At 40.3% G+C, this 18,702-nt stretch overlaps 1 protein-coding gene across 2 annotated transcripts; it reads right to left on the reverse strand.

Annotated features, from left to right (window-relative positions):
* Positions 1 to 3,353: 3,353 nt before the first annotated feature.
* Positions 3,354 to 13,433, reverse strand: TRMT9B (tRNA methyltransferase 9B (putative)). Of its 2 annotated transcripts, XM_004382794.2 has the most exons (3): positions 13,280 to 13,433; positions 9,518 to 9,691; positions 3,354 to 4,837 (listed from the first exon to the last, which is right to left on the reverse strand). In XM_004382794.2, the coding sequence occupies exons 1-3, from the start codon at positions 13,431 to 13,433 to the stop codon at positions 3,807 to 3,809; spliced, it is 1,359 nt and encodes a 452-aa protein (XP_004382851.1). In that variant the 3' UTR covers positions 3,354 to 3,806. The 2 variants fall into 2 exon arrangements, with proteins under 2 accessions (XP_004382851.1, XP_023592969.1); XM_023737201.1 differs by lacking the exon at positions 13,280 to 13,433 and having other exon boundaries at positions 9,582 to 9,896.
* Positions 13,434 to 18,702: the final 5,269 nt, after the last annotated feature.

Consider the following 18,702-nt stretch of genomic DNA (forward strand, 5'->3'; position numbering starts at 1 on the left):
AAAAGGATAAAGAAGCTCAGTCCTATTATGTTCTCCTTAGACTGCAGCTGCTTGGCCAGTGGTTAGTCCTCATTTCCCCCTCCCTCTCAAACTGGGTGCTCACAGCTCCTTTTTCAGGAGTACCCTACCACCAAGTTCAACAACTCTTAAGGTTAGCTCTTCTGTTTTCCAAACATATTTATATGTTTTTAAAAATCCTTCAGTACTTACTCTCTTTGGAGCCATTAACAAACACATTAATGTTTCTAACCCGTTGCTGGCGAGTCGATTCCTACTCATAGTGACCCTGTAGGACAGAGTAGAACTGCCCCCCAGGGTTTCCAAGGAGCGGCTGGTGGATTTGAACCGCCGACCTCTTGGTTAGCAGCCGAGCTCTTAACTACTGCATCACCAGGGCTTCAAACTGTTTCTAGCTGATTTATATTTGGATTATCTTCTCTCTGGCATTACCATCAAATTTTGCTCTTACAATTGAGGGGCAGGGAGCATTTCTTGGCACCTAGAATTTGGAAAGGAATAATAAGGGCAAACTAAACGCAAGAATCACCCACACTCCTGCCCGGGGCTGCATGATGAGAAGCGGGGAGCAGACCAACAGATCGGCCAAGACATTTGTGCAGATGGTCTATGCCGGTGTCGCTTCATCACTGTGCTGGTAATTGAAAAAACGATAGTTTAGATAGGCCTCCTGCAGCGCTCCCCACTCTAAGGTAATGCTGATTGCATCGTCTGTCCCAGTTCACGCACTTTGCCCCACGTCTGCCCGTTTACGTGGAATTCCTCCAATAGGCCAGTGAGTCATTGGTAAGTCGGCAAACGTTTTTCAGGACCCTCCAACTGTGTCCACAATGCTCCTCTCTACTTCAGATAGTGGGACTTTGCCCTGAGGCCAGTAAGTCCAGGAGACGGAAAAAAAAAAGACAGTTTGATCCAGTAATAATAATGGAGTCTAAGTTCTAAAACTAAATGAGAAAAATCAGAAAATCTATGATCAAGCAAGTTGAGGTTGACCCAACACTCACAAATAATATGTATATGTTTATATTCACTTATGACTTGTATTTCTTTCTGAAGGCCATCCCAAAGATGAGCAAGATTTTGAAATTGTCAAGCTATTTACATTTGTAGCTCTTCAATGTCTTTTCTTTTTTTAAAATCCAAAAGCAAAAGGCAATTTTAAGAGACCTTTTCACATTAACCCACCTCAAGAGAGTTTACCAACCACAGAGGTAAATGTATGGAGTTAAATATTAGCATACAAAACAACACCCAGATGCATACAATTCTTGGGCTCAGCAGACAAAGAGCGAAAGAAGGCAATTACTAGTGGTCTTTTATTTACAGCCCTGTCAAAATTCCATGAAAACATTTTTCTCTCAAGAACCAGTCTACAGAACCCTTTTATATAAAGTGGTTTGTGTGTGTTTAAGAGGTTGCTCATACAGGTTAGCTCAAAAGCTATTCTAGCACAATTTAATGAACTGAAATCCACGTAATGACCTCTAAATGGTAGGCTACCCCAGAAAGACATGACTTCAAACACAGCTTTCTAGCAGCAAATCTAGGATTAAAAATATATGTGGCAATGATGCTTTTCCTATGGATTAAAGAAATATTTATGAAATGAGAATCTGGCTGAAGCACTGTTTTATTTTGGCTCTGAGGGTTGTTAAGATGCATGATACTCAATCTTGGTGGTGGTATGAATGGGATTTGCTGTTAGATTCTTAAAAATGAAATCCAGGCATGTATTTTATGTAAAGTAACCATATTTTATTAGTTATATTAAGGATTTATATAGAAACACCTCCTATTAATAAAAGGTTGAATTTCTGCCTCTTTATAGACAAACGACCAGTTGTCATAGAATCAATCCCGACTCATGGCGAGTCTTTTAACTGGAAATTCATACTTTTAACAATTTTGGGAAAATATCACTTCGGTACTTGCATCAACTCTTGGTACCCACATATTCCACTCTCTACATGCTAACAGTGCCTTTAAGAATTGTCTAAGCAACACCGAAAACCTTATTACTTATTTAAGGCTGCTTGTCATTCATAAAAATCCTTGCAATACTTCTTGGGTTATTGTCTCTCTCCACAGCTTCTCACTTTTCTGAAGACTTTTAGTAGAAGCAAGGACTTGGTGGCAAAAATGATTTATCATATAGTACAGTCGTACGGGCTTGGAATGAGGGATATCACTGCTGATGTCAGATGGATCTTGGCTAAAAGCAGAGAATACCAGAAAGATGTTTACCTGGGTTTTATTGATTATGCAAAGACATTTGACTGTGCGGATCATTACAAATCATGGATAACATTGCAAAGAATGGGAATTCCAGAACACTTAATGGTGCTCATACGAAACCTGTACCTAGACCAAGAAAAGAGGCAGTTGCTCCAACAGAACAAGGGGAGACTGCAAGGTTTAAAATCAGAAAAGGTGTGTGTCAGGGTTGTATCCTTTCACCATACTTATTCAGTCTGTATGCTGAGCAAATATTCTGAGAAGCTGGACTATATGAAGAAGAAATGGGGCATCAGGATTGGAGGAAGACTCATTAACAACATGCGATATGCAGATAACACAACCTCGCTTGCTGAAAGTGAAGAGGGCTTGAAGCACTTACTGTGAAGATCAAAGACAACAGTCTTCAGCATGGATTACACTTCAACATAAAGAAAACAAAAATCCTCACAACTGGACCAATAAGCAACATCATGATAAATGGAGAAAATATTGAAGTTACCAAAGATTTCATTTTAATTGGATCCACAATCAATGCCCATGGAAGCAGCAGTCAAGAAATCAAATGACACATTAAATTGGGCAAATCTGCTGCAAAAGACTTCTTTAAAATCTTAAAAAGCAAAGATGTCACTTTGAGGACTATGGTGCACCTGACCGAAGCCATGGTAGTTTTGTTTGCCTCATATGCATGTGAAAGCTAGACAATGAATAATGAAGACCAAAGAAGAATTAATGCCTTTGAATTATGGCATTGTCAAAGAATATTGAATATCCCATGGACTGCCAGAAGAATGAACAAATCTATCCTGGAAGAAGTACAGCCAGAATGCTCCTTAGAAGGGAGGATGGTGAGAATTCATCTCACATACTTTGGACATGGTATCAGGAGGGACCAGTCCCTGGAGAAGGACATCAAGCAAAAAAGAGGAAGAGCCTCAAAGAGATGGATTGACACAGTGGAGGCAACAATGGGCTCAAACATAGCGATGATTGTGAGGATGGCACAGGACAGGGCAGTGTTTATTCTGTTGTTCATAGAGTCACTGTGAGTGGGAACCAGCTCAATGGCACCTAACAACAACAATAACAGCAGTTTATATTCGTGCAGTGGAACAGGCTTACCTGTTATCTTGCACAGTGATATAAATTATAACCTGAGAAACAGAAATTACTCCCTTACGTTTTAAAAATGCTGTTTTAAAGATATATTAAAAAAACAGAATCTTTTAAAATCAATGTATAATATTGGAAAACAACACATTCTTACAAGAATGTCATCTTTCAGGGGAAAAGAGAATCCAAACCATACTGATGTGCATTTTATAATTGCCTCTTCAGATGGAACATTGTTGAATGTTTGGCCACAAATACCCTTTATTGAATAAATACCAATTATTAGCACTATGCTTACCCAAAGATTTAAAAAATGATCAATTCATAGTCTCTACAGACCAAAACATAAGTAGGTTAAAAAAATAACAAAACTGGATGCTAAATGGAGTACAAAGAACGTGGTTCGCTTTTTGGAGGAGTAGTCTAAAATGACCCAATCAATCACAGTTTTCCTTCTTCTCGGCAACAACGCACCAGTTGCCATGATCATTCCCCGAGCTCAGAATGTGGAGCTCTGACACGTTGTCCTTGAGCAGGTCACAGAGTTCACCTTCTCGAAACACATGGTAGTAGCGCATGAAGGATCTGGAATCCAAAGTGCCCTGCTGTTGCTCTTCCACAGGAATTGTGTCATCTGGGATGGAATCTGTGGAATCAACTGTAGAAATCTTTCTCAATATTTTCCTAGCAGAAGGGTTACCATCTTCTACGCTACCTGCACCCACACAATTCCCATTGGCGTTGGTGCCCTCTAGAAAATGACCATCTCCATTTCTTTTCGTTTCTGCTTGATGGTCTCCATGTAAATGCTTCAGTGTGCCTGGTGCCCTCAGCCACTGCATGTTTTTCTGGGAAGAAGTTTCCACAAACACGTCCTCATCTAAATTTTGCTCTTTCATTGGAAACGGCTCTTGGTGACCTAGGTCTAAACTAGAATGTCTGGAAGGTTGCGCTGAGATAGCGCTATTGGCCCAAACTTCTGTGTTTTGCGAGGGTCTCGCTCTTTCGGTTTGCTTCCTCAGAGCTGATTCATCCAAAGATCTGGAGAAAAACCAGGAACGAAAAGACTTTCCTAATGTGTTATAGAATCCATTGTCTTCCTCACCTTCCTTAGGAATAGTTCCACAACAGGTTCTAGCCATACAGTGGTCCATGCTGTGGGACTGCTTTGAATCGCATCTCTCTTTAAAACAAACAGAACAACTACACGCAGAGCAAGGAGGATGGTAGTGATGGTTCATTTCTGCATGTCCACACTGCCTCTTTCTCCCAGACTGGCTGGATTCTGAGACGACCTGGGAACATAAGGCCCTGTTCCACGGAACAAGCACATCTTGCTTCTCAAAGTGACGGTTCTTTTGTTCCATAGCCCAAACATAGATCATCAGCTGGCCCCCAGGAACTAAGACCCTAGCCATTTCTTTTATTGCTCTGATTCTTCTTTGTTTTGTGGAGAAATGATGTATGACTGAAAAAGAAGAAACTGGTTCTCAATGTGTATACACAAAACATATGCATTATATATTAATATTGTCTGTATAATGATGATGAAATGTTTACATATAGTAAAATCTCCTTATTTCCTGCATGGTAGGGCAGATGGTAGAAATAGCCCAGCTTTTGGAGAGACATAATTGTTAGCTTTAGCTCCTTTACTTATTAGACAGGGGATCTTGGGCAAATTATTTAAATTCTATAGATTTTAAATTTATTCATCTATAAATAAGAAGCCTAGAATAAATAATCTGTAAGATCTTTTCCAGTTCTAAAATTCTATGAATTTTATTAACCAGAAGGATGGCCACTGGGAATTAATAAAAATTTAAAGGGATCCCTAAGTTTGGCAAATGCTTCCTGGTAGAACTCTATGAAATAATTGATTGCTCCAGTGAGTAACTTACTGAAGCGCCCAAGGATTAATACCACTACTATCCTTCCGGTTGCTGTCTAGTGGATTCTGACAGTAGTCAGTGTTAATAAAACTAATAAAGCAAACAGAAGTAGAGAAAAAGGTTAAAGATTGCTTTTCTGTTTAGGTGATGCAAAGACAACCAGCTCACCACGAGTCCAAATCACTGCTTATAATTTTTAATATAATGTAAAATGATGGGGTACATTTTCAAAAATCAACTGACGGGTCATCATTTTATTTCCAATCCCTGCAAAACCAAAGTGAGATTCCAGCAGAATTGCCTTTACCTAGTCTTCAGTGTGTAACTAGGCATTTTTTTATCCATCAAGATATAGAAAGTGCTAATCTGTTAGCTCCTGCGGGAGTTTAATCGAGCACTGTGTCAAGAGAAAACATCCAGTTATTTTTTCCACACATGTGGCTACCATGTATTGCCGGTAGGAAATTGGTCCCAAGCAAAATCTGAAGGGTCCTATTCAGACAGGAGTAGTGAGGACAGAGAGAGCGTGAGACAGCAGCTCCAATCACACCATAATGGGGCTACCATGCACCCGTGTGAGGAAGCTAGACACACACGGTGCGAATGTGTTAGAAGAACAGGACGCCAGTGGGTTTTGTCCTAGATCCATCGATAACCAATCATTTTGTCCCACTAGGCCTCAGACTGTGTTTTTACTTTTTGTTTTGTCCTTTCCCCCAAGGAAAGAGCCCTTTAAGTGGTTAATTTAAAAGTATACATCTCTAGAAGCAGGGTGTTGGTCACTGAGCTGCCCGGAGGGAAGAGGGAGCAGGGGCAGGGCTGATAGAGACTCACGAAGTTCATGTCTGACTCTGAGTCCTCACTAATATCTCCCATAATCTACACCTAATTCACTGTGAACGTCTACGGGTATGTTCTCTAAATCTTCTTCTTTTTTTGTTTTTTTGACATAAAAGAAAAAGGATCATTAAAAAAGGATTATTTTAATACAGTAATTTCTTTTCAGTTGACTCATAGATCTCTAACATTATAGTTTTTATTTAAACAAAAACAAAACATACCGTTGCCTTGAAGTCCGTTCATGTGTGTCAGAGTAGAACTGTGCTCCACGAGGCTTTCAATGGCTTATTTTTTCAGAAGATCGCCAGGCTTTTCTTCTGAGGTGCCTCTGGGTGGAGTCAAACCTCCAACCTTTCAGTTAGCAGCCGAGCGTGTTAACTGTTTGCACCATATAGGCTTACAAAAAAATTTTGTTGTTTTTGTTTTAACGAAGAAAGTCTTGATATTCATTTACTTATTAAGCATTTATTATGCATCAATTCGTTACCAATATTTGAGATCCTACAATTCCACCCAGAAAATATCTGAATTTCTTTTATATTTATATTTAACATGTAATAATAAGTAACTACCTTTAAGCCAAATGTTATTGAAAAAGAAAAAAAAAATGAGTTTACAAATGAAGATTTATTCATTATATATAAAATGTATTCTATATGCATATATGTGCATGTTCTATAAAGAAACACTATGAATATAACTGAAATATGACTAAAGGATGCATTTATATGAATTGTCAATGTCAGGAAACCTTGTTGACTTTTTTAAGGATTAAAAAGATGTCTCCTTTTGTTGAGAAACCATAATCACAATTTAAAGGCAAAAATACAACAATATACGTATCCTATAGCAATGTTTTCCTGCCGAGAGCCCAGAAAATAAGTCGGCTGAACTCAATTATTGGATTCCAGAATCAGATGGAAAGCTACACAGGATCGTCTTTAAAGTCCTTTTACATCTTGGTATTTTATGACATCTTATTATTTAACTATTCAGGTGTGTCTGTCTTGTCTCCCTAACTATAAGCACATCTCAGTCAGAATCTACGGGCTTAGCGTAAAGCAGGGTTTCTCAACCTGGGCACTATTAACGTTTCAGGCTACTTAATTATTCCTTGTGGGGGCCACTCACCAGATGCCAGTAGCCACTCTCCCACAGTTGTGACAACCTCCAGACATTCTCAAATGTTTCCTGGGGGGAACATCACCCCTGGGTGAGAACCACTAGCATGAAACGTATAGTTGATTCACACTATTTCTAATCTGTCAGTAAAACATACCAACCAAAAACCCAGACCCGTTGCTGTCGAGTTAATTCTGACTCACAGTGACCCTATAAGAATAGAACTGCCCCATGGGGTTTCCAGGGAACTGCTGGTGAATTTGAACTGCCAACCTCTTGGTTAGCAGCCGAGCTTTTAACCACTGCACCACCAGGGCTGCAGTAAAACACAGGGAATGTATAAATGGGTAAGACGCTTACCTCGCACATTATTATTATTAAGGGGCACGGAAAGCAAAAAAATAGATTTCTTTATGTTGAGTAAGAAATGCCAACACATACAACTGTAATTAGGGAAGTAAATGTACGTGGGCATAAGAGAGAGAGTCTACTGAAATTCCTCATAACAGAGTTCTAAATGAGAAACCTAGCTGATAATTACCACATGGCATTAATTTACAGTTACAGCTCCTAAAAACGCGTGCTATTTTTCCATTTAAGGACGCATTTTTAATTAGAAGACAGGAACGTGGTATGCTCTATTTCCTCTGAGGGCGAGGTGTGAGGTTTCAAGTACACCCAGTGGAGAAGGACTTAACTATGCGTACATGGAGCCCTTCCCAGAAGGCGCAGAGGCACAGAATCAACAAGTCTCTAACAGGGGCTCAGCAGCACTGCCTGGATGTCATTAGCCTTGAGGAGCCTAAAACTAACGTGAACAAAAGTGGAGCACGGAATACACTTCTCTGATGTCTCTTGGATTTCTAGCTAATTAGGGGGAAAGACCAAGCCGAAAACTTCCTTTCTGCTAAGGGTTCCAAGCATTGTACTGTGTTGCTTAGTTCAACCAGAACCTCTCCTCTTAATGCTTCCAACCAAAATGGACCTAACAGTTTTAACTGCAATGAAGTACGGCTGTCACAGAGCAGGTTGCCATGGCAACCACTCCCTGTCAGTCCTAACTAGTTCCAAGATTATGGGTTACAGGTCTGCCTCGCCTCCCTACAGAAAAGGTACAATCTCCACCTAATGTTGAATAAATCGACCTCTCATCCATTTCAGGAGAGAGGAAACAGCCTTATTCTGTGTTTGTATCATGAATAGCAGTCAGTTTTATATAGGATCACCTTGCTTTAGTGGAGCTTATTATGTGAAAATAGATTAATTAAAAAAAAATGTACTGGAGCAGACACTTTGCTTTGATAACGGTTTTTCATAGTGCAAACGAACTTGCCGCAGGATTCCCTTAAATGCAAAATTTCTCCAGCAAACTTAAAAGTGACTAACAGCCTAGGTTTCAGGAATGCATGTATCAGGCCAAATGAGTCTTACCTGGGTATATTTTAGGCATGGATTTGTGCTGTGTTTTTTCTTTTCTTTGGCATGGCTATTTTATGGGCACATTTGTTAGGAGTATATGAGGAACACATTTCCCGGGATTCATGAACACTTTTTGGCAGTAAGGGAGCCGAGTGGCATTATAAGAATAACACAATCTGGGACCAGGTGGGACCCAGCTTCTCCGGCGACTTGAGTGCCAGTGAGCGGCAGATGGGATGACACATTCTTCTGGGTCACCTTCAGCGGGTGAGTCCTACAATACTCTGTTAATAAAGGGCACTCCTGTGGCCTGACACGGTCATATGACTCCTAAAAATCTACTTCACGTTGGAAGAATCTGGCTTCATTTCAATATAACGAAGTACTACTTTCAGTGCCTAAAATTCCTCTAGTACTTTCTTACTCATAAGTAAAAGAAATTGGAAAGTATCGTCAGAAAGTACATAACAGGAGCAGTTCTACTCTGCACCCACGGGGTCGCCATGAGCTGGCATCTAACAGCAACTAAGAACAACGATAAACAGCAGACCAGGGTTTGGCAGACTACAGCCTATGGGCCAAATCCAGGTCACCTCCCCATTATGCAGATAAAGTATTATTAGAACAACAACAACAAAACATATACAGTAACACTCTGAAGGCTTAACTAGTTAAAACAATCGTATGTACCACAAGTGCATTTGACAGTTATTAGCTAAATAATTCAACCAGTTGAACTACATAATTTTTAAAATTAGGTAAAATGAATGACATAGGCCTTTCTGCGCAGAAGGGATGTTGAATTGTGAGAGTGAACTCAACCATTTTACATTATTCTCATGGTGAAGTGTGAACGTGTGACCGGGCTGCCTTACCTCCTATGGAGATGATAGCATCGAAGCCCTGATCCCTAAAGGGGAGATTAAGGTTGTCACATACCATGACTTCACATCCTCTATTCCGGGCAATCTCTACCAATGGCCCACAGTAGTCACAGCCCACGGTATGCACCTGGCTGTTCACTTTAAGATACTTTCCAGTCCCACAACCTGTAAGAGAAAAACCCGTGTTACATGCTACTCTTAACGGACAGTGGAAGAAAATCAGCTAATTTGTCTTGTAACAAGGAATCTAAGTTTCTATTAACTAACGGAGACAGGGCATAATGTAATATGCCCCTGTTCACCATAACAAAAGAAAGCTTTCAGGAAACACATAGTTTCCCATATAAAATACGGAATAGAAAAGAAAGAGGAAATGAGAACGGGAAATAATATTTAATGAGGTAATGTCCACAAGACTTAGCACATTGTAGCACAACCAAAAAATCTTGGCCCACAGCAGGCCCACAGCACGATAGTTCCCTTGTATCCCAGGGACAGTGCGGTCTCAACATCAGATATCTTCACGTAAGTATTCCATAATGTATGTACATATGTTTCCACATTTATTCTTGAGTTTTTTTCTCCAGACATTCTTACCACTTGCTGGCTATGTAAAACAAACCATCGTCAACAGCTTTTAGATGGATATAAAAGATTAATAGAATAAAATATTCTTTTCAAGTTTTTTTTAAATTTGAATTTGAATGAAGAAAAAATTTTTAACATCTTGTCATTCAAGCCACGTGATTGCTGGGTTTTAAATGATCTGTATTGACACCGTGTACAGCTGTGACAGAGTTACTTTTTTCTTAAATAGACCATTTTTGACATTCACCTTCCAGTAGCAGAGACCCAAATGACTCGGGATTTATATGGCTCAAAGATTTAGATCCATCAGACTGTTACGGATTGAACTGTGTTCACCCAAAATGTGTGTCAAATTGGCTAGGCCATGATTTCCAGTATTATGTGGTCGTCCTCCATTTTGTGATCTAATTACCTATGTGGTGCTGTAAATTCTAACCTCTGTGATGTTAATGAGGCAGGAGTACAGGCAGTTAAGTTAATGAGGCAAGACTCAGTCTATAGATTAGGTTGTACCTTGAGTCAGTCTCTTTTGAGATATAAAAGAATCCAGCAGAGAGGAGAAGGACCTCACGCCATCTGGTAAGAAGTGCCAGGAGTGGAGCACGTCCTTTGGACCTGGGGTCCCTGTGCTTAGAAGCTCCTAGACCAGGGGAAGATTGATGACAAGGACCTTTCCCCAGAGCTTACAGAGAGATAAAACCTTCCCCTGGAGTTGGCGCCCTGAATTCGGACTTCTAGCCTCCTAAACTGTGAGAGGAAAAATTTCTGTTAAAGCCATCCACTTGTGGTATTTCTCATATAGCAGCACTAGATGACTAAGACACAGATCTTACTGATATTATTGATGAAGATGGAAATAACATAAGTGAATGAACAGCCATCTTGAAATAAAGCTTTCATTCAGCACGTAGTATTACATTCTAACACAGACATACCATCTAATTCCTTTCCAGAAATATTTAAAGATATCAATTGGAGATATTTATATCTACAAGTATTAGCTACATATTTCTCTGCCTCAAAAAAGTATCTACAGTTATTTAAAGATTCGTTTGCTACTTCTGAAGTACATCACAACACTGTTTAATAACTTCTCTTAATAGGTACTTTTCAAAATTATATGAGACACTAAAAGCATAATTAAGGTTCATTGGTGCCAGCTAAGACAGTGGAGAGTCTGTGAGTAAAAAAATTTCAACAATATTATTTCAGTGTAAATGACTGGGTTCTTGGAAACATTTTAGATCAAATAGCCACTGTTCCTAATGATGCTTATTGAGAAAGGATATCCATTATTTGACAGCAATCATGGGAAAAATATAATTCATAAAGTATTTTAAAATTAAAATCCTATGTATTTCAGAGATGATGGTCATATATTGAGAAAAATAATCTTGCAATTTTATTTTTTGCTTTTTTTATTGGCTCAGGGGTTACATTTAGAGAAACTGGAAGGAAAACTTACTACAAAGATACTAATAAAAAAAAGTTCATAGACCATTAAAGCTAGAAGGAGCTGTTCAGAGTGTCATGGATTGAACTGTGTCCCCAGAAATATGTGTATCAACTTGGTCAGGCCATGATTCCCAGTACTGTGTGATTGTCCACCATTTTGTCATCTGATGTGATTTTCCTGTGTGTTGTAAATCCTATCTCTATGATGTTAATGAGATGGGATTAGTGGCAGTTATGTTTATGAGGCAGGACTCAATCTACAAAATTAGATTGTGTCTTAAGCCAATCTCTTTCGAGATATAAAAGAGAGAAGCGAGCAGAGAGACAGTGGGACCTCATACCACCAAGAAACAAGAGCTAAGAGAATAGCCTGTCCTTTGGACCTGGGGTTCCTGTGCTGAGAAGCCCCTTGAACTGGGGAAGAGTGCTGACAAGGACCTTCCCCCGGAGCCGACAGAGAATGAAAGCTTTCCCCTGGAGCTGGCGCCCTGAATTTGGACTTCTAGCCTCCTAGACTGTGAGAGAATAAATTCCTCTTTATTAAAGGCGTCCACTGGTGGTATCTGTGTTATAGCAGCACTAGATGACTAAGAGAGCAACTGACAATGATGAGGAAACTGGGGTCTCTTCAAATCTAAACAGCTCCTGAAATATCTCAAATGCTCCTGGCATGTTTGATTTATCCCATATTCATCTCTAATGCATTCATTCTTAACGGCAGTAGTGGAACTCCCAAATATAATGCAATTAGCCATTTTCTAAGTGAATATATGGCAAAGCTAGACAGGGGAAGATTTTATCCTAATGAGGAAACGGAGAATATTGCCGGGCCTAGTCATCCCACTGTCTTAAGCGTGAAAGAAGTAAACCAGAACATTTAGGACACTGCAGCACGCTCCAGCACGCCACACTCAGGCTTCCCGACAGAACGGCGTTAAATGATAACCTTGCATGGAGCTAAAGGAAGATCAAAGAAAGTGTCTGCATGCTCTCATGCTCCTCTGTTTTGTATTCTGCACCACACCATGCGAAAGAAGAAAACAGATCACTGCTTCAATGCGATAAAACATGGTGGGCAAGCATTGGTTGAAAACAAGTAAATTAATCTGTTTCCTCTGAAGTTTGCAAAAACAACTACTTTTTTTCACTCCCCCCGCCCCTCCTGGGGAGTTCCTCAGCAAAGTTCTCCAGGCAAATCAGTGGTAATGAAGATATGATCTAAAATGAAAATATGATCTAATAACAAAAGGCCTACAGAACGATTAAGGGAAAGGATCTATGAAATCAATTTAGGTATGGGACCTCTTCCATAATCCCATAATTCTGGCTCTTCTGTAGAAACCTTGAGATCCACTCAAGGTGGGCTACCAGTGCAAAACACTATATTTACAAAAGCGAATGTCTCTACAATGGTCCATTTCACAAGTGGTCATTTCAATCCTGAGCTATTCAAACAATGTCAGGTCGTTTTGGTGGAGGGGGTGTGCACAGAGGCTCTGAAAAATCGCCACTCTCTAAATGTAGATTTGGGAAAGTTTTCTACTTGCTAACTTGATCCTAAGTATTTCTGCTATACAGTGAGTATTCTAGGCACTGATGTGCCAGGGATACAATTTCAGACTTCTTGTTAGAATGGAAATGAAAACTGAATCTGACCATGAAAGGTACAATGGAAAGTATTTTCCACCATGGGGCAGGACCCTGGATTACCTATGTCAGCGATGAGGCTCCCAGGCCTCTGCTCCAGGAGGAACTGGCGGACGCGCGGCCAGGCTTTGCTCTGCAGGTCGCTGAGGTAAGGTGCAGTGCTCTCGTACACATCATGCACATGCTGTTTCTCCAGCTGGGCTGCTTCATGATCCATCCTGGGGAAAAGAGGACCAACCCAAGGGATGCAGTCACAGTAGGCACCAGGCGGCTATGGGAGAGCGCAGATTTCCTAAAACTAGGAATCTACAACTGCAAAGTCCCTGGGCAGCATAAAAGGTTAATGCATGAAAGGTTGGCAGTTCGAGTCCACCCACAGGCACCTCAGAAGAAAGGCCTGGCAATTCACTTCCAAAAAATTAGTCTTTGAAAACTCTGTGGCACAGAGTTCTGCTCTGACACACATGAGGTCATCATGAGTTGGAGTTGACCCATGGCAACTGTGTACTGGCACAACTGTACAAGTTGTGTGGTTCTTACATCTCTTTACAAGCTGCAAAGAACACAACCTTCATTATAACCTCATCACAGTTGCCAAAAGATTAGCCAAGGCGTAGTTTTTACCCTCGAAATGATGTTCAGAAAATAATGGGTTTGGTAATGAAGTAATCATTGTAAGTTACTGTTCAAGATCAATTCTTAATTTTGAAAGCACATCCAAAACTCCAACCAAAGGGTTCACTTTGGATCAGATCATTCTGTATGATGCTAAGTAGATTTTAAAATTTTATAACATATAGTTCACCACTCCGATCCAATCACAAAACACTACTGATTCTACCTTTTTAATGTCTTTGAATTCTAACGACTTCTCTACATCCTTACTGCTTCTATTATAAACCAAAACTAAACCCTCTGCCATAGAGTCGATTCTGACTCATGGTGATCCCGTGTGTGTCAGAATAGAACTGTGCTCCATAGGGTTTTCAATGGTTGATTTTTTTCAGAAGTAGATCATCAAGCATTTCTTCCTAGGCACCTCTGGGAGGACTTGAACCTCCAACATTTTGGTTAGAAGCCGAGCACTTAACCATCTGTGTCACCCAGGGACTCCTATTATAGTATCAAAAAAAAAAAGTTGCTGTCAAGTTGATTCCAACTCATAGTGACCCTATAGGACAGAGTAGAACTGCTCCATAGGGTTTCCAAGGAGCAGCTGTGGATTCGAACCGCCGACCTTTTGTTTAGCGGCCATGCTTTTAACCACTTTGCCACCAGGGTTCCTATTATAGTGCAGGCTCCCATTTTTTGCCTCAGTTACTTCAAAAGCTTGAGAACAGATTTTCTGGCCCTTCAATCCCGTTTCTTCAATTACATCATAAGTATTTTTCAAAAACGTAAATCTAATTGTGTTCCTTCTTAGACTTCTTCGAAGGCATGTCATAGCTTGTACGATCAAGTTCAGCTGGCTTAGCTGATTGGATCTCCACTTATCTCTTGAGGGCTATTTCACCCCATCCTTACCCAGCACCAGATGAGCCTGTAATACTCCATGACCATGGGTTCTCAACAGGGCTACAGGCTCTCTCATCTAGGGACCTGAATAAATTTTCCCTGGTCTTAGTGATCTAGTGTTACTAAAACAGAAATACCACCTGTGAGTGGTTTTAACAAACAGAAATTTATTTTCTCACAGTTTAGGAGGCTAGAAGTTCAAATTCGGGGCACCAGCTCTCTCTGTTGGCTCTGGAGGAAGGTCCTTGCTCTTTGATTCCCTGGTGATCGTCATATGGTGTAGCATCTGTCTTCCTCCCATCTCTACTTGCTTTTCTATGCCTAATCTGCTCTTTTTATATCTCAAGGGTGACTGGCTTAAAACACACCCTACACTGATACAAAAAAAAAAAAACAACCCAAAAGTGAGGATGACAAGACTTCTTCTCACAAACTTTGAACATGTTATCAGGAGGGACCAGTCCCTGGAGAAGGATATCATGCTTGGTAAAGTGGAGGGTCAGTGAAAAAGAGGAAGACCCTCAATGAGATGGATTGACACTGGCTGCAACAATGGGCTCAAGCATAACAATGATTCTGAGGATGGTGCAGGACCAGGCAGTATATCGTTCTGTTGTACACAGGATCGCTATGAGTCAGAACCAACTCGACGGCACCTAACAACCACAACACTGGTATGGCCTCACCATAACAAAGATAATACATTGCCAAATAGGATTATAACCACAAGTCTAGGAGTTACGATTTACGACACATATTTTTAAGGGATACAAGTCAATCCATTAACATCTGGCTAACTTCTTCTATTCATTCTAGGCACACCTCACCTTTTCCAGGAAGCCTCCCTTGACCCTTCCATGCAGCATCAGGGCAATAAGAAAGAAGTGGGAAAAGTACAGAAGTAGGTCCTGATGTCTCCTGCTGCTTCAGGCTTAGTCCTTTAATTTTTCTATTGTGGCACATGAGTGAGGGGCTCCAGGGGAGGGGGCCAGGGGCTCAGGCTGTTTTTTTAACAACCAATATGAAAATATTTTCAATAATTTAAGAGCCCACCTAGTCCTACTGGTGCATATCAGCTAGTTCAGTCCTGCTTCCTCTGCCCCTTGTACTTCTATTGCATTCCACGGATACATCTATGGATCACAAGGTTCTGGAATAGTCTATTTAGATATTTGTCTCTTGTGCTGGCTTGAGAACAGAGACTTGTCTTATTCAATGATGAATCCTCTGCCCTTAGCACACAGCAGATCCTTACTAAATAAACAAAAGCAACCAGAATGGAATCTAACTCTGAGAACAGAGGGTAGCATTTGCCTCAGCACTTGTTACTTACTGTCCAGTCGGCTCTGATTCATGGCAACCTTATGCATAACACAAAGGAACACTTCTGGTCCTGCAGCATCTTCACGATTGTTGGTATTTCTGAGCCCATTGTTGCGGCCATTGTGTCAATCCACCTCATTAAGGGTTTCTCTCACCTCGCTGGCCCCCCACTTTACTACACATGATGTCCTTCTCCAACCACCGGTCCAAAGTGACTTGTCCAAAGTAAGTGAATCAATGTTTCAGACAATATTCTGTGATCCACAGGGTTCTCATGGTCAAATTTTTGGAAGTAGCTCACCAGGCCTTTTTCCTAATCTGTCTTAATCTGTAAGCTTTACTGAAACCTGTCCACCATGGGTGACCCTGCTGGTATTTGAAATACCAGTGGTATAGCTTCCAGCATCACAGCAACACACAAGCCACCACAGTACGACAAACTGACAATTAGGTGTTTTGGTAGAGGAGGGAGTAATTCTTCTCACTCTGGGGAGTGTGGAATGGGAGACTAAAAAGAAGGAAACCCCACACCTGACGGCTTTCAGATGGCAGTGAGGTGAGAGAAGGGGTTGTCACTGGACAGCCTCTGTCTCTCCTCCCACCCCAGCTATGCTCATCCTGGGAAGTAGGAAGCACTTGGTTAAGATGAGGTCTGCCAAGTTACTCCATTTAAAGTAGCTATTTTTCCCTTTTGTATTTAATAAGTATCTTGTGGAGAAATGCTTTGAGACTATGCAAATATCCCGTTTTTCATACTTTAACCCACCACTTTTAGCATCCACTGATGACTCTTTCCTGAAACAGTTACTAGTATGATTATACCAAATGATGATTTTCTAATTCCATCATTCCTTTTGCATTTATTGCTGGAAATTCCACTGCAAGGAAGAGCTTTTCAGGGTAAAAACTTAAGAAGATAAATCAGCAATAGGTTGTCCTTAATCACTATGGACCTGCAAAAAATTACAACGCCTGCAAAAAAAAAAAAAATCCTAGCAAAAGCCTAACAGTACAAATCTAATTTGTGAGGTCTGGCAAAATTGAAACAGTTTCTATTGCACCTTCAGCCGGAATTTACAAAGTAAACATATGAACAGCTACAACTGCCTACATACTAGAAAACTCCAAAGACTGAGTGCTTTTCTTTTTAATCACTATCTCAGCAGACTTGCCCATTTAAAAATCTTCCTTCAAGAATCGATCAGGTAGCATCATTTAGAGAACACAAACAAATTTGGCTTTATCGCCCTTGCAAATGTAAAAGTTTCTAGCAACGGACATAAACTCACTTTCTTTCTATTTGCGTTAACGGAATTGGCTCCAATTTTAAACTCAAATTTTGGAGTATCTGAACACAGTCCCTCAGAGAACTTTCTCTAAGTCTCCCCCTAAATTGCCAAGTAACCTTTAAGACCTATTTTTAAGAATGTGAGCATTGTGAAACCATTTTATTTTTATTGTATTTTATAGTTAAGATTATATGCTAACAGACCATAAAAATTCATTCATAGGTTTGGGGCTCTCCAATATTACAAAACTCTGTGGATTTAAATTCCCTGAAATATTTTCCACATGAATTTTACATGTAAAAGCAAATTTATTGTGAATTTGGTAGTGTGATTAAGGTAACAAGATCAACACTAAAATAACAGCACAGGGTTTGAAGGAAAACAAGGGAGATAAGGTTTGGTTTGAGCTGCCTAAACTGAGTGCTGTTGACTTCTAAAAAAACCAAACCAAACCATTGCCTTGGAGTTGATTTCGACTTATAGCGACCCCATAGGACAGAGTAGAACTGCCCCATAGGGTTTCCAAGGAGCAGTCGGTGGGTTCAAACTGCCGACTTCTTGGTTAACAGCCAAGCTCTTAACCACTGCACCACCAGGGCTCTCATAAAATACTCCAGGTAAAGAGACACAGTAGTTAAAGCCTCGTGTTGCATTCCTCCTTTGAGATCCAGAATGCATATCAACATAGTAAAGGTTTTGAGAAATCTTGCAGAAAAAAAATCCTGTTTGATTTCTTAAAATCTGATTTTTCTCAAGCTTATTGGGCCTACAATGTTTTTTTCTTTTTTTAAATACTGCTTATTATCTCAGAAAAAGAATATTCTGCAGAGGACATTTTGGGAGTGTTACTTCAGTGATCTGCAATTCACACATGTCCCAAAACAAAGGGAGTACTTTTCCTTAGTATTCTTCTCATACATATGATTTTAATGAAGCGTGTTATCTAAGAAGCATGATTCATATACTTTGACTTCTAAGATAATCTACAAAATTCTTGAAAGTATGAGACCACATACATTTCAACCATAAAGTACAAAGAATTGCTCATCATTGTTGATCTGAAAGAACCTGCTTCTCTGGGTCCTATGACCCCATGTCCACTGATTCCAGCTATAGCCGACTGGGCCAGGCTTGAACCTGGACCTACAGAGAACCAGTCCATGGGTGGGACCGACCCAGTTTTGAAGATTTGATCTAAGAGACGTAAATAGTCAGATGACTGCAGATGTTAGACTGTGGTCATTGGGATTCCATGTCACGGATTCCATTTTTAGCCACACATACATGATAGATCAAGAGACAACCGTTCTGCAAAATGGAAGAAGCTGTGTGCGAGTGTGGAGGGGAGGTTGGTGGAGG

Source organism: Trichechus manatus, unplaced genomic scaffold (genome assembly GCF_000243295.1).
Source record: "Trichechus manatus latirostris isolate Lorelei unplaced genomic scaffold, TriManLat1.0 scaffold00099, whole genome shotgun sequence".
NCBI lineage: Eukaryota > Metazoa > Chordata > Mammalia > Sirenia > Trichechidae > Trichechus > Trichechus manatus.

Bases quoted from the DNA above. Each gene is read 5' to 3' on its own strand.
- TRMT9B (XM_004382794.2), bottom strand. From the start codon at position 13,433: ATGGATCATGAAGCAGCCCAGCTGGAGAAACAGCATGTGCATGATGTG. The intron at 9,692-13,279 runs GTAATCCAGGGT...TTTCTCTTACAG, and splicing joins GAGCCTCATCGCTGACATAG to GTTGTGGGACTGGAAAGTAT. The intron at 4,838-9,517 runs GTAAGGCAGCCC...CTTCTTTTTCAG, and splicing joins TGCTATCATCTCCATAGGAG to TCATACATCATTTCTCCACA.